This window comes from Podarcis cretensis, assembly GCF_951804945.1.
Source record: "Podarcis cretensis genome assembly, chromosome: 3".
Taxonomy (NCBI): domain Eukaryota; kingdom Metazoa; phylum Chordata; class Lepidosauria; order Squamata; family Lacertidae; genus Podarcis; species Podarcis cretensis.
The window spans coordinates 71,111,558-71,131,264 of record NC_137172.1 but is presented as its reverse complement, the minus strand read 5'-3'; the positions used below and the strand labels follow the sequence as shown (position 1 = coordinate 71,131,264).

At 41.4% G+C, this 19,707-nt stretch overlaps 1 protein-coding gene across 1 annotated transcript; it reads right to left on the bottom strand.

Moving 5' to 3' along the window:
* Nucleotides 1-305: 305 nt before the first annotated feature.
* On the bottom strand, nucleotides 306-18,803 carry GPRC6A (G protein-coupled receptor class C group 6 member A). Its single transcript, XM_079971182.1, has 7 exons — nucleotides 18,704-18,803; nucleotides 18,089-18,225; nucleotides 13,389-13,692; nucleotides 9,107-9,937; nucleotides 4,917-5,129; nucleotides 3,990-4,113; nucleotides 306-2,854 (listed from the first exon to the last, which is right to left on the bottom strand). Exons 1-7 carry the CDS (start codon nucleotides 18,791-18,793, stop codon nucleotides 1,722-1,724), a joined length of 2,832 nt encoding a protein of 943 aa, XP_079827308.1. The 5' UTR covers nucleotides 18,794-18,803; the 3' UTR covers nucleotides 306-1,721.
* Between the last annotated feature and the right edge of the window lie 904 nt (nucleotides 18,804-19,707).

Below are 19,707 nucleotides of genomic sequence, written 5' to 3'. Positions count from 1 at the left end.
CTTCAAAAACCTTATCAGGGCAGATCAGTGAGATCAATAACTGGAAGCAAACTTCCCTGAAGGAAAGCTTTCCAACCACTACAAATCTTCCCCTGCAATGCACAACCCACAGACGGGTCTTGCTAATGTTCGTTCAAAGTTCACACAAAGCAGCCTAGACCGTCCACAAATCTTTACTTCTTCCTTCTTTTCTTAATCATCATTCATGTACATGTCAGAAGATTATGAAGAGATCTATGGATGGAAAGCTTTCCATAAGTGCAATAAATCAATCAATAAATAACTGATTGCTCACAAGAAATGTACAGGAAGAACATAAATTTAAAAGTTTATTTTTAATAGCAGTATATTTGTATTCCTTTATAATGAGAAGATCCCAGTACACATACATCCATTCAGCAATGCTATAAGTAGCCAGCTGCTGAAAAAAGTCGATATTTATTAAAATGTTATAGTTTTGTCACTTCCAGATGGATGTAAAGCCACAAACACAGCCAGCTTTCAACGGCAAAATGCTTAACACTGAGGACTTCTGAGGTATTGGTAACAGCATTTACAAACAAATATTTACAAGTGGTTGTGTGTGTGTGTGTGTGTGTGTGTGCATCTTCACACATTTTTCCCAAAGGCTCAGAGATCACACACATAGGTACTGTGCAATCCTATCCAAGCCTACACAGAAGTAAGCCCCACTGAGGTTGCTGTGGCCTACTCTCAGGTAAGTAGGTACAGGATTGTCTTCTAAATACAAATTTAATTTCTGTGAATCACATTACTCCTAAACAGGTGCATATACATGCACATAATGTGTGGCTTTGCAGCAAGAATAATGGGTGCAGAACTGCCCCCTAAAAAGTTCAGTGGAAGTTCTCATTTGCTCCAAGGAGGTCACTGTTTCACCCTATGGTTCCATATATAGGGTTACTGATGAAGAAAATACTGGTCTAATGATATGTGATTCCAGGCATGTGAACCCAAATCCACTATGAAAAAGCAAATGTGACAGAGACAACCTGCTAAGCATTTTAAATGTGTTTTCTCATATAATTACTTATAAATGGAAATATTGTGAGATTATAGACCTGATTATTTTGTCAAAGAGTTCAACTTCCGATTTACACACATAAAAGTAAAATCAGGATTAACATATAAAAGTTATCTGTGCAGTTGTGGGAGATCCTGTATTGGAAGCTAATCAGCCAACAACACTAAGGGCTAATGGTGCAACCAATTCAAAGGACAATGAAGTACTTGATCCATGGTTGTTTGCACCATAAACTTTATAATGAGGTCTTTTACCTTTGGGCGCTTGGTGTCTTCAAAGCATAATTGTCATTTGGCTTTTATTTGTATAATAAAATACATTTCCCCCTCAAAATTTGTCATTCAGCCTCTCCATTGGGATGGAAGCATGTATGGAATGCAATTATTGTCGAAGGACATGCCATTAACCTTCATCATTTGAACTCTTTCTTTGGACATTTTTGTGTGTGGTTGCCATCCAAAATAAACCTACATGCATAACCATTTAATTTATTTTTTAACACTCTAAGCAGTGGACTCCAACTCCCATCAGCCCCAGCTAGCATAGCCAATGGTTGGGGATGATGTGATTTGTAGTCCAGTAACTTTTGAAAGACCACAGGTTGTGGAAGGCTGACTTATGGGGAGATCAAAGAAGGTTTGCTTGTCCTAAAACTACATTTCCTACCACAACTGCTTCATATGCTAGAGAGTCTTCTTCTTGGGATGGTGGGCCCTGCTGCATTTGTGGGTTGCAATTCCCTCCTGATCTCCCTGTACTCAGATGCCTGGAAATGGCAGCTGCCATTCACCCAATTTTTCTGACCCTTAGTTTTGCAACAAGCATTTGCACTGGGAATCGGAGGCGTCTCACTTTTCGAGTCCAGAGAACTTTGGTTTACGCTTAGACTCCCTGCACTTTTGGACGAATAATTGTAAAGCATTTTCAGGAAGGCCGACTTGGTATTTGTCTCTTGCTTATACTGTATGATGTAGCACTTGGGGAGGAATGTACAGCACAAGATCCCATAGTTGGATATTAAAATGACAATGATTTCCACGGCTGGCAAGTACTTGCCAAAAGTAGTTGTGTAGACGGGGATAAACGTAATCCACGCAATGAAGTAGATTAGCATGCCAAACGTTATGAATTTGGCTTCGTTGTAGTTCTCAGGTAGCTTCCTACCTTTAAAGGCGCATATGAAGCATATGAACGCCAAAAGAGCTATATAACCCAGCATGATCCCCAGGGCTACAGCCGAACCCTCGTTGCATTCCAGGATAATAACTCTCCGGATGGAGAAGTTCTCATCCACAAAAGGGCTTCGAACGCTGATCCAGACAGCACAAATCATGACCTGAATCCCTGTGCAAAAGGACACGATGGGAATGGGCTTGTAGAGGCCCTTCAGCCATTTTTGTAACTTGGGATCAAAGCTGAAGGCCAGCAGAATTTTCAGAGACTTAATTAAAATGCACGAAATGCAGAGCGCAAAGCTGATGCCAAAGAGAGCTTGCCGGGTTTTACATTTGTACGCCATGGGCTTGCCGATGAAGAAGCCTGTGCTCACAAAAGCGAGGAAATGACAGAGAAGGATAACATAGCAGACAGTCAAGCCGCCCGATGCCTTTACTACAGGAGTGTCCACGTTTCTAGTAAATATTATGATAATGCTGCAAATCAACACAATTCCAAGGACAGAGAGTACCAGTAACAAAATAGCAAACCAGTCATTCCAGTTGAGGTACTGAACCATCTTCCTATAGCACCTCGAACTGTTCACAGGGGCCCAGTGTGTCCTGTTGTTGCATAAAATGCAGTAATCCATATCTGTGCAGAGAGAAACAAGAGACGTCTTGACAACTAGCCCCTAGCAGTGCTGTGCATCTTATTGAAGAGATTAGGGCAATTTAATACACAATTGTGGTCCATTATAATGAACTCATTTTGTTTTGAGAGCCAATACATATTATTAGCAAACAACAACAACTGCATTTATAGACTGATCAATAGCCTATCTTTGTGAGCAATGTAAAAATATATACCGTATTTTTTGCTCTATAAGACTCACTTTTTCCCTCCTAAAAAGTAAGGAGAAATGTGTGTGCGTCTTATGGAGCAAATGCAAGCTGTGCAGCTATCCCAGAAGCAAGAGGGATTGCTGCTTTCACTGCACAGTGATTCATCTTGCTGTTCTGGCTTCTGGGGTTCAGAATATTTTTTTTCTTGTTTTTCTCCTCCAAAAACTAGGTGTGTCTTATGGTCTGGTGTGTCTTATAGAGCGAAAAATACAGTACATGCATATAGAAAAATAATACAATCGTGTTAGATCCATTACATTCAATATTTAACATGGGGCTCCCCATGGCTACCACAGCACCCTCAGATGCCTCTCTTCGCACCTTCTAAAGCCCATTGATTTCCCAATGTTGTTTTAACTGAGGGGTTTTTGGTCTTTGTGGTGTTGGGGGTACCTATTTTTTGGAGGGGGCTTTGCCTGCTTTTTATTTTTATTTGGTTTTTGAGGGGTGCATATGATTTTGAGGTGGTGTCTGAGGATCACCAGTTGTTACCCTGTGAAATGGGTGCTCTGTGGTGCCCGCAACAGTTTATTAGATTTCCAAATGTGCCCTCAGGTAAATCAAGTACCCCTGATTTAAGTTAATGTAGTCACACGGAAGCCAGGCCTTTTCAACTGGAACTGGCATTCAGGTGTTCCAGCAGAGGTCTGTTGCCCATGCCACTTGTCACAATGGCTAGAAATACAGGGCACTTCACTTCAGTGCTTTTCCAGAAAATGTACTTTAGTTGGATTGTGCATGTGAATACAGGTTGCTTTTGTCTGCCCCCCACCTGCCACCCCACAATTTCTATGGCTCCTGAAACAATCAAGAATATATTTTATTCACAGAAAAATACATTAAAATTATCATTCTTAAGTAAACATTATGTTCTGATTCCACACCTGATTTATTAGTGTAATAGTTTTCGGGGCAGCTTATACACTCGTAGCAGCAGGTATGTGGGCTTGCGGAAACTTTCTTCACCTGTCCTGGGCTGCATTTGCTGGAGCATTTGGACTGAATGTTCTGCAAAACAAAAGTGGAGATCTTGCATTTTAAAATAATCAACAATGACCGCTCTCCCATCAACTGGAGGGCACCCTTTGTGTGGCTGCGTGCAGCACCCCAATCCCTGAGACAATGGCAGAAGTTCCTGATCCGCCTCCCCATGTCACAGCCCTTTGAGGTTCCAGCCAAATCTCAGTTCTAATGAACCTATCTGTGGTGGGGGAGGCAGAGCTCTTCGCATAGTTAAAAGGGGCGGAGCCAACCTGACAGCACACAGTTGGCTCCCCCGTTAAAGAGGCTGAGTTGGAGGGGAGTCACTGGCCATACACTGAAAGGTTGTCAGTGCACTGTCCCGTGTTGCGGTGAAATGGGAGCGGGCACTCTGCATAAACAAACTTTTGGAAAGTTTGGAACTTTCATTCGTCGTGTTGAGCTTAAGTCCCATTGATTTCAGTGGGTCTACTCAAATCATGACTAAGTCTTGATCCAAGTTTAAGCATGCATGACATATGCAAATTGTGGGTCTTGGGTGTACATTCAGCATGCACACTGTATTTTGCAAATCACACAGCATCCACTTGCAGCTTGCACCAATTCCTGCCTATTTAGAATTACAAGCTCATCACAACTGACTTACTGGATAAAATGCTGTTGGTGTAACCATCACATTAATACCATTCTGTTCAATAAGTCAGTTGTAATGACATCCTCTTCTGTTTTGTTGCTGCTTTCCATTCTTTTCAACCATAAAATTTGGAAACAAGAGGATAAATCCAGAAGTGTTTAAAACCCCTTTGGTTTATCTGTGTGCCTCTAAATACCTTTAGATTCAAAAACTCCATTTCATCTTCCTCATCTGCAAAGATGAAGTCATCTTTCTCAAGGTCGTACTCTGCTATGTTGGAAATCACCATCCGCCCATCAATTTCCTTCCAAACCAGCACATCATAGCCTGTGTTGATGTCTCCGTGAGAGTCGAAATAGACTTCCCTTTCATTGTCAGTGAACCTGATTTCTTTCAGTTCTTCAAGCAACTGCAGGGATAAAAGTGAATAGTGATGCAAATCAGTGCTTAGGGAAGAGAGATGGCATATAGTAGCATTTTATAGAGGGGCAGTACAAATCAAAAATATATCAGAAGAAAAAGAAATGCTTCCAGAGGCCAGATCACTTCACTCATTATAATCATATTTGGGCAACTTGAGTTTTATCAGTTTGCAGAAAGGATTGCCAATAAAAAATGATTGTATAATTACTTGTTATGTGACTAATCTCTATCAAACTGATCATGGTGTGACTGATCTCACCTCTTTGCTGATGTGTTTTATTCCCAGATTCATCCTTCCTGAGTATTTTAGAATGTCCAGATTCCATTTTCCAATTTGGAATTGTGTTTATTATGGGCATGAAAAGCAGTTCTAAAAATCACTTGTGAAGCTGCTTTCCCACTAACAAAGTAGAGCTGGAAAAGGATCATTCTGGGGGGAAGTTGTCAAAGTGTTGAATATTCACATTTAATAGTCTAATGTTATTGCCCTATGGCTATTGCTTTCAAGGCACAAGAAGTAAGGTTTTTTTTTAAAAGTACTCTGAAGTCTGATTTCATAAGCAAAAGTTTAAAATTGAAGACATTCATAATGAAGAAAAAATGTATTCAAATGTTTCATAAATTTCCTATTTGTGTATGACATTTCATTTCTCCTCTGCTAAAAAAAATGTAACCTTGTGGTCTGGGAGTGGAGGAGAAATTAGATTCAGTTCTCATTTAAAGGTGAATTGGAGAACTGAAACACAGCTATCCTTGGGAATTTGCACTTTTCTGAATTTTGCGGTGCAGTTGTCCAACCAAATAATGTTTACAAAAAATGTATATATGAGGGGAAAGTGTGCATTTAAAAATAAATATGTTAGTGAAGATAACAAAAATGCATCGTATCAGAGAAAATTGCTTGCAAAAATGTGTACATTAGTGAAAAGTCCATACTGATGCTGATTTTAAAAATAAATAAATCACAAATTGCACCAGAAACATGTAGAACTGAATTAAAGTTTTCTTAAAAATGAAAATCTGAGAGAACTGAAATTGATAGATCCTTCTACCCCTTAGTATATTTTTCCCTAAAAAAAGAAGTTTAGGCAACAACAAAAATCTTTCTTCAGTCACAGAAGGTCAAAGAAAGCTAAAGAGTCACATGCAGTCATGGTGCTTCAACTTTGTTTATCTTAAAATAAATGTTGGTTAACTATGTAAAAAATGCAGAAGAGAGTACTGCTGCCCAGGTCCCTAGATAAAGGCGGTCAATTCTCATTTCTTTGCCTAATGTCCCTCTCTAGCTTTGGCTGCCTCCACATTGGGCATTTACTGCGGAATGGGCACACTTCGTTCACTCACGTTTTATGGGGCACCTGCACAGTGTCTTGAACAAAATATCATGGTTTCCCCTGTTCAGCTTCTGTTTCTTTTCAGAGGTCAGGAACATCAGAGTTCTTTTTAAATCAATAGAAACGCTGTGTGATTTCTATTCTGGTCAATTGGATCGCTCTGTTTTTCAGATTGTCCTGTCTGTCCTCTCTTGGAATCAACCTCACCAGTTTAACACTTCCCTTTCCAGATAGCATTGCCTTTATATCTCCTTTTTCCATCTAAATTGCAGCCGGGGATGGCAGAGAGGGGATAGGGAGTGGTTATTGTTCCCCACAGCCCACGGTCCCAAATAAAATTACCCGCTCCTAGGCCAGGCCCAATACATTTTTCTGCCCAAGGCAAAGGGCAAAATGGTACCCCTTCATTCTACATATAGAACCTGACTGGACTAGCAGTTAAATATTACTTTAACAATAGCAATGTCTCCTCCAGTGCACCTGAGGACAGCAAGCTAGTTTAGGGCTCATAGGACAGGCCCATGGCACTCATAGCTGTACATTCCCAACAGAGGAGAATGGCTGGGAATCCCACTATGCCCCTTTCCCCAACAACTGCTGGCTGAGGTACCATTCACACAGTGGTTTAACAATTAATCCGTGTCCCTTGCTTAGCACATCGTTATATGCATTCTGATATTAATAATATTATATGCATATACATTCCTGGTTTCCTAAAGAAAGGAACACACAAACACATGTATGTATGTATGTATGTATGTATGTATGTATGTATGTAAATCCTGATGTATCCATTCTTACAAAATTATGCTTCAAAAACATAGTTCAACAGGAGGATTGACTCATCTATGTAAACATCTTTTAGGTATTATATAAATTTGGTGAAATAAATATGTTGTGCATATTTTTTTGCAAATGATTTCACACTGAATTGCACAAGTGGCTTGGTCATAAGTGGGCACCCAGTACAGGATGAGGTCTGGTGCAAGATAATGCTCACTCAGATCCATGTAAAACAAATTATTCCTCCATCCCTAACTCAGACTGAATATGCTGTGGGAGGAGATCTGCAATACTGTACAACACTAAGGGGAATACTGGACAGATCTTCTTCACATGGAGGGATCTGGGAAGCTCAGGGGCGGGGGGGGGGGGGAGAAACTTGAAAGCACCCTCAACACACAACACAAAACCCAGAATGTTTTGGGAAAGCCATAACAGTAACATTTACATAAAATGGATATCAATATATGTGTTGTAACAATGTGATTTTAAGAATGTCCTCTGGATTCTTAGGTAAAGAAGAACATCATTAGTTGTGTGTCAACACTAGAGCAAAAGATTCTGATTACCACAATATAGTCTCAACCTCTCAACACTGCAGCAATATCTGATCCCAGACCCCACATGACCCTTCAGTATGAAGACTCAAATACCCAGAGAATTGTGCATATTAATACGCTCACCGGATCAACATATCTCAAACAGTGTCAAAATGTAGGTGAGGAGATTTGCAGAAGAAACAAAACCAGCTGGTTGGGTTGGGTTTGTTCTGGACAGATGTGGTCTTCTTTATTACAAATATTTATATGCTGCCTATTGTGAAAACATCAGGGTAGTTTACAACACGAGTTGAAAAAACAGTGGCAATAAAATTAACCCAGCAGCATTAACAGTCAGTACAAAACAATTCAGAGGTGATATGATAGCCACCTTCAAATATCTGAAAGGCTGTCACATGGATGATGGAGCAACCTGCTGCTCTGGAGGGTAGGACTCGAACCAATGGATTCAAATTACAAGAAAGGACATTCCAACTAAACATTAGGAAGACCTTTCTGGTGTTATGAGCTGTTCAGCAGTGGATTGGACTACTTTGGAAGGTGTGGACTCTCCTTCATCTGGGGGTTTTAAGCAGAGCTTGGATTAACATCTCTCTTGGATGCTTTAGCTGAGATTCCTGCATGGAATGGAGTAGAACTAGAACCCTCAGGGTCCCTCACGGGTATACAAATATATGATTCTATGAAAATTAAACTTTTAAAGAAGTTATGGGAAAAGCTGCCATCAGTAACCAGCACAGGCCTCAGTAAGGTTTCAGCAGGTGCTGAAAACTCTTGATCTTTTGCAGTTATGCATTCACTGTGTTGCCCTGGGATTGCAACTTTATCTCAACACCCAGTTCTCCCCAAGATTAAGCAGAAATAATTGTAAAGAAGATAACAGGATTGTTGGGAGGGAATATAAAATAAGGGATGCAATACTTTCTGAAAAGTTGATTAATTTTTTTTCTATTCTTGAGCGAAAAGTTTGTTCATGAAGCATAATGACCCACCTGTATAAACTGGCTTTCATTTTCAGGGGTTAAGCTCAGCTAGGTTTCAGCTAAGATTTTTAAAATCTTGTTGAGACTTTTTGGCAGTGATTTATACAAATGTTAAAGTTTAAGTCAAATGTATCAAATCTTTAAGCTGCTGCACCCCTGTAGAGTAACAAGGATGAAAATGTCAAATTGTTCAAGTAATACCCATTTGAAGTAATGGCCAATGGTTTGTGCTTGGAAATGTTGGAAAGGAAGGGATGAAAAGTGTGGAAAAATATGTGTAATAAAAATATGTTTAAACCATACCTCCCAAGGGGCAAAAGCATATGGGTCTTTACAGTTTCTGGCCCTGCACTGATTCCGAATGGCATTTGCAATTGCATACACGGCTAGCATGGTGCTATGGATAAATCCTGGTTCGATGTTTGCAATGAGAAATTCCTCTCTCCGAAACTGGTTACTTGGTTTAGTGCGGTTCTGTAGAACTCTCTCAACAGAGTAATTACCAATGCACTTGCTCAAATCTTGATCGTTTATATGCGAGCATGCTGCCATAAGAGTGTTGTATTCCATTGAGAACGTGTTGTTTCCATTGGGGGCTGTATGTAGATTGCTCAAGAAGTCGTGGAAAGATGACATGTTGCCACTTTTGAATGTAAATCCAACCACCTTCCCCAGGCGACTGATATTTGGAATGGTGCTAATCTTGACAGCTGCTGACCAGTTATCACTTGCAATCCAGGTCTTATTTATGTTCCTCTCAATTGCTTTTCGGAACAATCTCATTACGTGGAATTGCCTGAGAAAGACAACAATGACGTTTACCCTGGTTTCCTTGACAATCTTCTCAAGAGCTTGATTAATTTTGCCATGAATGGTGCTGTCCGAGAGATAAGCTGGCAGCATTTCTTTAAATGCAATGCAGACATTGTTTGCCATTGCCTGTAACCCGAAGCTCTCCACAGCGAGGCGCCCAAAGTCATCGTCGGTGGCTATGATTCCAATCCAGTTCCACCCTGACCTGTGGATCAGTCGTGCCATCGCTTTCGTCTGATAAGAATCACTAGGCACGGTGCGCAGAAAAGTCGGGAAGCGGACTTTATCACTAAGGATTTCTGCAGTTGAAGCGTGACTCACCTGCAGAGATGACAAAACAGCTTCGTTATAGACGCAGGGAACAGCTCTGAGCAAAGACCCAGGGTTCAAGTTCTTAGAAGCATCAAATAAGCTATTGCAAAGGGGGAAGCCGAGATGGCTATAATTCACTCTCTCAACTCCTGCTGCATTTTTTATCTAAGTACTCTTACACTCCAACAGATATATGTAAGTTTGAGTGAAATGCAGCATGGTGGCCTCCTGCCTCAGACACCACCAAAAGCTGCTTGAAATAGCCTTCTCCACTTATGGGCCATTGCAACACATTTTCTGGGCAGGACCCCCAAAGAATTACCACTATTTCAACATTGGGAATATCATGACTGAAAAGAGAACCCTGGTGGATCTAAGCAAAGGCCTAGCTAGTCCAGTTTCCTGCTTTCACACTAGCCAACTTTACACAGCCACCTTATTGGTTTCAAGCAATGCACTCCTCCAACAAGAGTGTTGGAGGATTCTGATTTGCTCTACCTTTGAAACTTACCTGACACACACACACATCCCTGCAAAACAACAACCCATGCATGGATTGGACACAGAAATGTGAATTAGAGTGCATAATCTATGAGCCGATACACACATGGGTCCAACAACCTAACAACAATACAATGACATTACATTATGGACATTATGGACATTATGACATATGGTTGCATCCTGAGAGCATTTAAAAATACTTTTTTAACTGGATAAACATGGTAAAGTTACTAGCTTTTCTAAGCAGTTGATTATTTAAAAAGAAAGAAAGTAAGAACAATGACAATCTTCTAACCCCCTCATAAGTACAGTGGACACTCGGATTGCGAACGTGATCAGTGTGGGAGGCACGTTCACAACCCCCAGCGTTTGCAACCCGTGTGTGCGCACATGCGAGTCATGATTCGGTGCTTCTGTGCATGCGCAGAGGATGATTTAGCGCTTCTGTGCATGCGTGAGCACCGAAACCCAGAAGTAACCTGTTCCGGTACTTCCAGGTTTGGCCCGGTGCACAACCCGAAAACGCACAACCTGAAGCATCTGTAATCCAAGGTATGACTGTACCCAGTTTTTATTTTTAGTAGAACTGTGCAGATTTGAAGGGTATTTTTTTTAATCCACATTTAAATGGGGTAGCATAGATTCTTTCTGTACATAGGAAAAACTGACAGGATGGAAATAGGCTGTTTCATCCACCGCTATCTTTAAAATGCATATCCCAGAGTAAGGATCTCCAACAGAGCATGCACCACTATCCTTATCTGCATGGTGGGCTGAATCCAAGAGAAGTTTCTTCTAACTGAACTTCAGCTGTATTTTAGGCTGGTAGCAAGATATTGTACCTGCCTGGAGACGCAAATGAACATATTACTTCATCTCGCCAGATGAACAGTAGAGTTTGCGTTCAGATAGAAATGTTTTCTCAGATTAAGGATTTTCAAAACCTGCTTCTTGAAACTCTACATTTGCTTTTTTAACTCATTTCATGCAGGTCAGAGTGAGGTTTGGTATCATGGTTGGCAGCCAGTACCCTGCATGACACCCCTCCCCCAACACCACCACCACAGAGTCCTCTGCAACACATAGAGATTCTGTGGCTGACATTCAAAAAGATATGGAAAGGGTTACCCAAGGATAGGTCATCTGAAAAAAACAAACGCACATCTGGGCTAATGCAGTGTTTTGTTTCTACATACCATTCATACTGTCGCTACAGTTTCTGTTCAGTTTGAAGATTAACTGTGCACACACCATATCTTTAAAGCACATCCAAAGCACATTTCCCCACTGGAAGAATTCTGCGCATGGTGCTTTACCCCACACAGAGCTGCAATTCCCACCAACCCTTAAAATCTAGCGCCCAAAATTCTTTGAGGGGGAAAATGTGCTTCAAATGCACTTTGAAGTTATAGTGTGCACTCAGCCCATGCCCCCCCCCCCCAAATTCAAGCAGGAACACACAAGGCAGCTGCCATGCGGTGGCTGCTGTTAATTGCAACATGTGGTACGTGGTGGCAAGAAATCTCTATTCAGCGGCTCACCTTACAGACTGTGCAACTTTCTCAAAGCTTTCATTGAGGCAGCGAGGAGGGCAGATATCTTGTTGTGGGGTAAAGTCTCCTGATCTGATAGTGAGCTGCATATAAACAGCTCAGCACATGACAGAACCAGTATGTGGCTGCCAGTTGTGATGTGTGCACTCCATTGGAGAATCTTAAAACATGTTTATGTTCATAAATCTTTATATGGTTTTGTTAAGTCTTTCAATCCAGGGTTTTGTGTTTCTTTTAGAATTGCGGTTCACTGAAATATAAACAGCTCGCAACCACATATATGGGGGGGGGGAAATCTGTTGGCAGGTTGATTACTGCAAATGGGATATTAAGTCATTCAAGCCTGACTTACTGCTAATCCCTACGTGTGTGTGTGTGTGTGTGTGTGTGTGTGTGTGTGTGTATGCATGGTGGGGGGTGGGTTTGATGTTTGTTTTGTTTGCCTACGCACACATTTGCTATCCTTCTTGGCAGCTCCATAGCTGCGGCACCAGGGTGAATCAAGATAAAACAATCATTAAGATGAACAAAAACCTGTGGTGCCAAATGACTTGTCTTTGTCAGAAGATGCAAAAATGTTGTTGGTACGCAGCCCTGCTGTTTTCTGTCAGATTGCTTGTGGAGATCACATCGTTGAATTGTCGCTCACCTCAGTAAACATGCCTTCTGACATTCAGAAGGCTAGTGCAATAGGGGAGGAGCCTAGGATCTTGACCATGTGCAAGCGAACACCAGCATCAAGAGCCTGGTTTGACTCCCAGCTGGTAGGTGCACACCAGCCTCAGTTTGAGCTGGCTCCTCCTCCAGTTCAGAACCATGACAGTCCCCTGGTATTCTAAAGCAGTGGTGGGGTCTCTTCAGCCCGCAAGCCTAATTAGCTGCCCTCGCCCCAGCCATTTTGGCCAAGCCATATCTACCTGTCAAATATGACATCATACATATGATGTTTGGTGTGGGACAGGTAAAGAATTGGCCGAAAGGGGGATTACAAAGCACTGTGCATCTGAATCAAAGACTAAGGCTTAGTGCACAATTACATAGAAGCAAGCTGCCAGGGTGTCTCACTCTGTGTGCTGTCTTAGGTCATTGAAACTCCTGCTCAGTCAACAACAGGTTGGGTGATTCCACTGAGCACCAAAGGTATGTCAATCTCATCAAAGTCTCATGATCCACATCACACCAAATTCATGGAAATAAAGTTGTGGCCTTCTTTCTTTACCCCATGTTAAAATATGATAACCAAGAAATAAGCATATTGTTTATTTAGTACTCTAGAATGTTGTCCCTTCCATGTTGATATATACCCACCAGCCAAGCCATCTTATAATTATATTCAGAGTCCTATAATTTCATTAAAACACTCCTCCTGTTGAAAGCAAGAAGCTCTTTTTATAGTGACTTACCTGTGGTATAAGCTGCAAATTCAATACTCTTGCAACCGACATAGATACTTCTGAATAGGTGGCACCTATTACAGCTTTGACTCTGGGTGTATAGTCTGAATAGTTGCACCTGAATTCCACAAGGTCTTTTGAGGCATTGAACTTGGACAGGAACCTTAGAGCTGCAGCCATTGCCCTGGTGACCTCTGCACAAGTGTCATAGATTTCATATCCCAGTTTAATTCCAGGTAAAAGTGTAGAGTTGTTGATTGTTTCGATTGCATGGACCATTGCAAGGCTCTGAAGAAACACTTGAACTTCAAAGCTGTCGAGAAACACATAAAGTCAGTTATCAGTATGTCACCCAGATTCACTTCACATGATATGAAATTAATATGTGCAGTGTGCATATGTTGAGAGTGTATCCACCATGGAAGGTTATGACATTTTGTAGTCTTTGAAATTCATGTCAGATCTCTAGAGAAAGATGGCGCCCCTCCCAATGCTGTTAGCTTACACTGCCCCAAACCTCAGCTCTCTCTGTGTGTGTATTTCTCCTCCATACTGCTTCTGTTGTTTTTCACTCACAGCTTAATAAGGATGAGTCACAACCCCAACTGTCTCCTACCCTCTTGGGCCATTGACCTAACATAAGATGTGTCTGGAATCTTTGCCACTGGTGACAAGGAGCATCTGCAGTCATTCTGACCTCATTAACTTTCTCTCACCTCCTCTGTCTCACAACACAAACACACATACTATCAAGAAATTGGTCTAGCTCATACTTTTCTTAAAACAGTAGCAGCTTTTTCTATACAAGATAAATGAGCAGTTTCATAGACATTAAACACATAAATGTTGAGATACATAAAAAACCAGGTAGCCGTATATAAATTTAAAAACCATTTTCAATTTTGCAGTTTGCCTTTAAAGGTGAACCTACCTAATTGACACAAAACAATATGAGAACTGAAACACCGAGCATCCTGCGAAATTTGCACTTCTCTGAATTTTTCAAAGCAGCTCCCTGCCAAGTAATGTGTAATGCATGCACTACAGTAAAAATAAGCATAAAAATGAATATGATTGTGAAAGTAACATACAAAATGCACTGTATTGGGGAAAATATCAATATTTGTGAAAATATCGATATTTGTGAATGTTTGTTTTACAAAAATACATACATTAGGCAAAACTGCACACAAAAAGTGTGTATCAGGAGGAATGCTTATTAAATTCCATGTTGACTTTTTTCAATGCAAACTGACACGGAAATGAGAACTGCACTCAAGACTGGAAACATGAGAAAGGGTGAGAAGCCAAAACTGACAGATTTGCCCATCTCCAGAACTCTCCAGAAACAAAATGGAATAATTTTTTAATAAATAGCTGACATTGTCTAATCTCCTTAGAAATAAATTGGGATGAATGCTCAATACGGCTGTCATCTTGAAGTGATCCCAGTCTCTTCTGTTGCTGTAATTTGTAAGATCCTGTCTTAATCTCACTGCTGGAGCATGCCTCTAGGGTGCACCAATTGGTGGGGCCTATCCCATCTAGTAACACATTTGTGAAGCACCTATGGGGCAAAGAAGTCAATAAAAGATATTTCCTTGCCCAGGTCTCTACACAATGACTGCTCTTCCAGCAGAAACATTTCCAAGCTTTTCCTCCTGCTCTTTCTCTTCCATGGGCACAAATGGGATGAAAAAAGAATCTGTCAACAGTAAATCTGTCATCATGCACTGTACCCCCCAACCTTGCATCAACATCTGCACATTCTTTCCCCTCCCTGCATTTGTGGGACTTCTCTTCCATCTCCAAAGAACCAAGAGGCTATGTCTGTCTAGGATCCTGGAAATGGTGGCAAGAGAGGGCTCTTGCCACCATTTCCAGGATCCTAGACAGACAAAGCCTCTTTGTTCTTTGCTACAGACTGCAAATCATCCCAGTTAAGCCCATCACCAGCTCATCTGCTTCCTGCACCCTCCTCTTATCCATGCCTAATTGCCTATTCTGTTGCTGGGCTTCGGAATATGTCCTGACTACCCTTGCAACAGCCAACACTAAACTTCTCATGTTGAGTTTCTATATGATGCTTAGACTAGAGCTTGTACTTGGGAGACCTCCAGTCTGTCTGCTCATGCTTACCTTAAAGTCAATGTGAGGTTACTACTACTACTGAAACAACTTGAACTGCTGCTACATGCTTCATTATGGCTGAACCACACCAACCCAGAATTTCTCTCCAAAGAAATGCAGTCCCACTGCCAATATCAGTTTTGATTTTTCCAAGTGATACAGTGTTCCTGGGTTGCAGTGCTAACCCAGGTTTGGTTTTTCTTTGAGTTTATTTTCAAATTCACAGGTCAAACATAGGTAGAGGGATGGCTTAACATCCCAACAGGCAGCCAAATCCACTGCCCCACATCAGATTTCCAGAGAGGGGCACCTCCCTCCAAAAACACACTTGTCAGACATTGCTGTCTCCCTGGCTCTCTCTGTGTGCCCCACTCAGAGTCTGTTGTCTGTTGTCCAATATGCTTCTGTTGTTTTCCCACTCATATCTAGCATGCCCCTTCCCTCTGGCTGAAGGAGAATGAGAATGAGTTCATCTTCTCCAATCATCTCTTAACCCTCTTGGGCAATTTACCACCAATTTCCCTAATAGAAGATATGCCTTGAAACTTTGTCATCAGCTATCAAGTAGCATTTGCAGTCATTCTGGGCCAATTACACAACACTCTCCTACCCAAACCCCAAATCTCACAATACCGCATATGAAGCTGTGCTGTATGGAATCCAGGGAAGGGCTCTTCAAACTGCATGTTGTTGAGAGGGGGCAATTTTGATTTGTCTTGCTAACTGTCTGGCCCCACAGAGCCCTACATTTTAAATAAGGGAAGGGACAGGAAACAGAAGGTACAAAGGAACCTGCCTCAAACTGAGTCAGACCATTCATCTCTCTCGATGTCAACAGCAGCACTCTCTCTACCTGAGGTGTAGAGGTCAGGGACTGAACCACTGTGCTTTACCACTGAGCTGCATCCTTAGGAGTCTTCTGTAACTGCCCTACAGTAATTCTGAAAGGTTTACCTGTTTCTTACCCAATTAACAGTCTCTAGCTATCTTCTGCCCTACCTTCAAAGGGTACTGGGGGTCATACGTAGGAGCCAACTCCTAGGGGCCAAGGTCTCTTTGGCCCCCCAAAAAATATTTGAGTGGGCTGGGGGCACCCAAAGTTGATGGGTATTACTATTTAAATGTTTGTGTGCTGCATATTGTGATTATGTAGGGCAGGGCTTACCTGCCCCCTCAATAATTCAAGTTGGCATCTCAGGTGGCATACATGACCCTTCCCCCTGCATACAGTACATGATTGGGACTATGTTAGACTGCAAGCTTTAGTCCAACTGGTCCATTTAGAGCGTTTGACAATTTAACTGGGGAGAGGTGATTTTAATTACATACTGGAATACATTTTAATTAGTAGGGTTGAGTATGAAGGTTATACCTATTTACTTTTGAGTCTTTCTTGTTCTGATGTTTCAATATATACAGCAGTTATGAAAAACTGCCTTTCCTTTTCACAATAGGAGTTGGAGTTTTTTGTTATGCTAAGCTGTTATCCCAAGCATCAGTCAGTAATTCAATAAGGTATCTATTTGGTGATTTTGGTGATACACACATATATTGACATATAATTGATTTGTTTGTAAAAACTAAAAGAGGACAACTTACATTAAATGTAAACAGTGATTATGAGTTGAATACATTTCTGGATTACTTATACAGCCATCCTAAAAGCAGTTATGCTGCAATCCTGAAAACACTCTCTTACTGAGTAGTCACATCAGTTTCATTTGGGTAACATCAATGTAAACAGTCTATGGACAGCAGGTTAATTGCCTTTTTGCTGGCACTGTCAAAATGTTGACACATCAATGCAATGTAAAGTCTACAAAGTAATGAAAGGACTGACAAGGAATGATAGAAAAAGAGATTCAGCTGTACTTTCTGAAAACACTCATGTTTTGTGTAAAAAATGCTCTCTATTTTTTTATGCCACTACAGTTCAAGCGTATACATTTCCACTCATAAGTAAGTCCCACTGAGTTCAATGGGATTTACTCAAAGGTAAGTGCCCACTTTTCTGGGAGTAAGTCCCATTGAACTTAGTAGGGCTTTCTCATAAGAAGACATTTATAGGTGTACATTGTCAGGCTTTAGCATGGCCAAAGTGAAAATCTTGGATACTGTGATATAACACAGAAGAAATCCAATATACAGACTGGGTTCCAGTTATGTACTATGTTTTATGCCATATTAATATGTGGTGTATGGAGGTAATAAAAATGCAGGGGTTGGTTATATACCATAAAAGAGGTGCAAGTCAATAAGACACTAACAGTGGAATCCTATGCATGCCTGTTCAAAAGTCCCATTACATTTAATGGGATCGCCTTCCTGATAAGTACATATAACAGTACACAACAAAAGAGATAGAAAGTAATTGCAGCCCCTCACAGTCATTCACATTAGCTTTTACCCAGGCATATCAGACACACACTTTTCGTTGCTGATACCCTTTTAAGAAACAGTGATTTAAAGATTCCAAAAATTTAAAGCTTCCCCCCATCCTGCTTTTCTCATTTGCTCCATTCATGTCCATGTCATCCTGCTCTTTTCATTCTCCTGATACAGTTGATATTATTACTCACCCGGCACAATTGGCAATCACTGGCTTGAGGGGGTTTTCTTCTGAATGCAACATCTTGCCATGAATTGCAAACAAGCCTCCAATGACAACATCTCCCGGAGAGCTGGCACCCACAAAGTCATCAGAATTCCGGCAAGACTGCCCAATATTAAAGCATATCAGGAAGAAAGGCATCAACACACCAAATATTGCCATGTTTCTGTTTCATTTGATCTTTAGTTGCCTTCAGTCAATTAGGTAAGCAGCCCTGCCAACAACACAGTTCCTATTTCACCTGTAAACATCAGCAAGGCACAGGGCTGTTCTGGGAGCCAAGCACGCCTTAACCAAATGCTGGTTACCAGCTCAGACGGGTCATGCTGTTTAACTGATACCACTGGAGGACTTATGAGGGAGGGGGAGGTCTGGGGAAAACTGGGGGGGAGGGGTGTATAAAATAAGAGTGCACAACTCAAATCACTCCAGAGGGCCACTGTTTTTTACAAACTCAGGAGAGCTGTATCAGTAAATTAACTGGAGAAGGATTTTGGTGAAGCTCTATCTTTTTGGTCCTCTTCATAATACACACTCGCTCCCACTCTTTTATGTAGGTTTGCAGTACCCACATTCAGAGTACCTCTTGTCTTTTTTTGTTGTTTGTCTCTGCATCTCCACCTCTTGTTTCTCTGCACCCTGTTGCACACTCTTCTGTCTCATTCTCTGTCATGCTACCCCCGCACTCTTTTTAAAAAAAATATTTTTATTAAACAATTTCAGCATAACAAAATATCAGTCCGAATAATCAATTACATTATTTCCCCCCATTCCTCGCCCCCCAAGGACTTCCCTCAGCTCCCCTCTTTGATTTCTTTGCACATATTGTTCTCTGCATGTTGCAAATTTGTACATATCCTTCCCTTATCTATCATGTGTTCAGCTAATAAATTTGTGGATGTTTATTCAAAACCTTCCAAGGAGTCCAGATTATTTTGTTGTCTTTTTATAGCTATCCACCAGACTCTTGCTTCACCCCACTGGCCCCTGTGCACCCCATGATACCCACTTTTCTTTCTCTGTGCCTTATCTCTCGGGTTGCGCGCACACACTGTGCATTTGAAACACGCACCCCTGGGAGTTATACTGGGAATTATAGTTTGCCTCTGCCAGAGCCACAGGTCCCAGCATGCTTAACAAACTACAGTTCCCAGGATTCTTTGGGGGGTGTTTTAAATATATGCTTTGTTTGCAGCCTTGGTTCCACCCCCCCTTTTCTTCCTTTAATCTCTTATTTTACTCTTGTCTTCATCCTTATATCCATTTCTTTTCATTGAATCATGCCCAAGGCTGAGAGAGCTTTGAGTTTGGTTGAGGGGACTCAGGAGGAAGGAAAGGCTTGTATTTAAAAAACTGGGATTCTGCATGGAACTGAGAAGCCATGATGGCTTAAGGGTTTTTTCAAAGGTCCTGGCAATTTCATGACAACTGGAGACAATGTCATGCGCTGCATTTTGTGTGCCTCGGGGCTCGTCCCCCTGGTGCTATTGGCAATAAGGGCTGGGCTGGCACGGTGGGCTCCATCCACCCTCTGTGCCCTGTCTCCCTGGTGCTGGTGTGCCCACCCCAAGCACCAGCAATCTATGC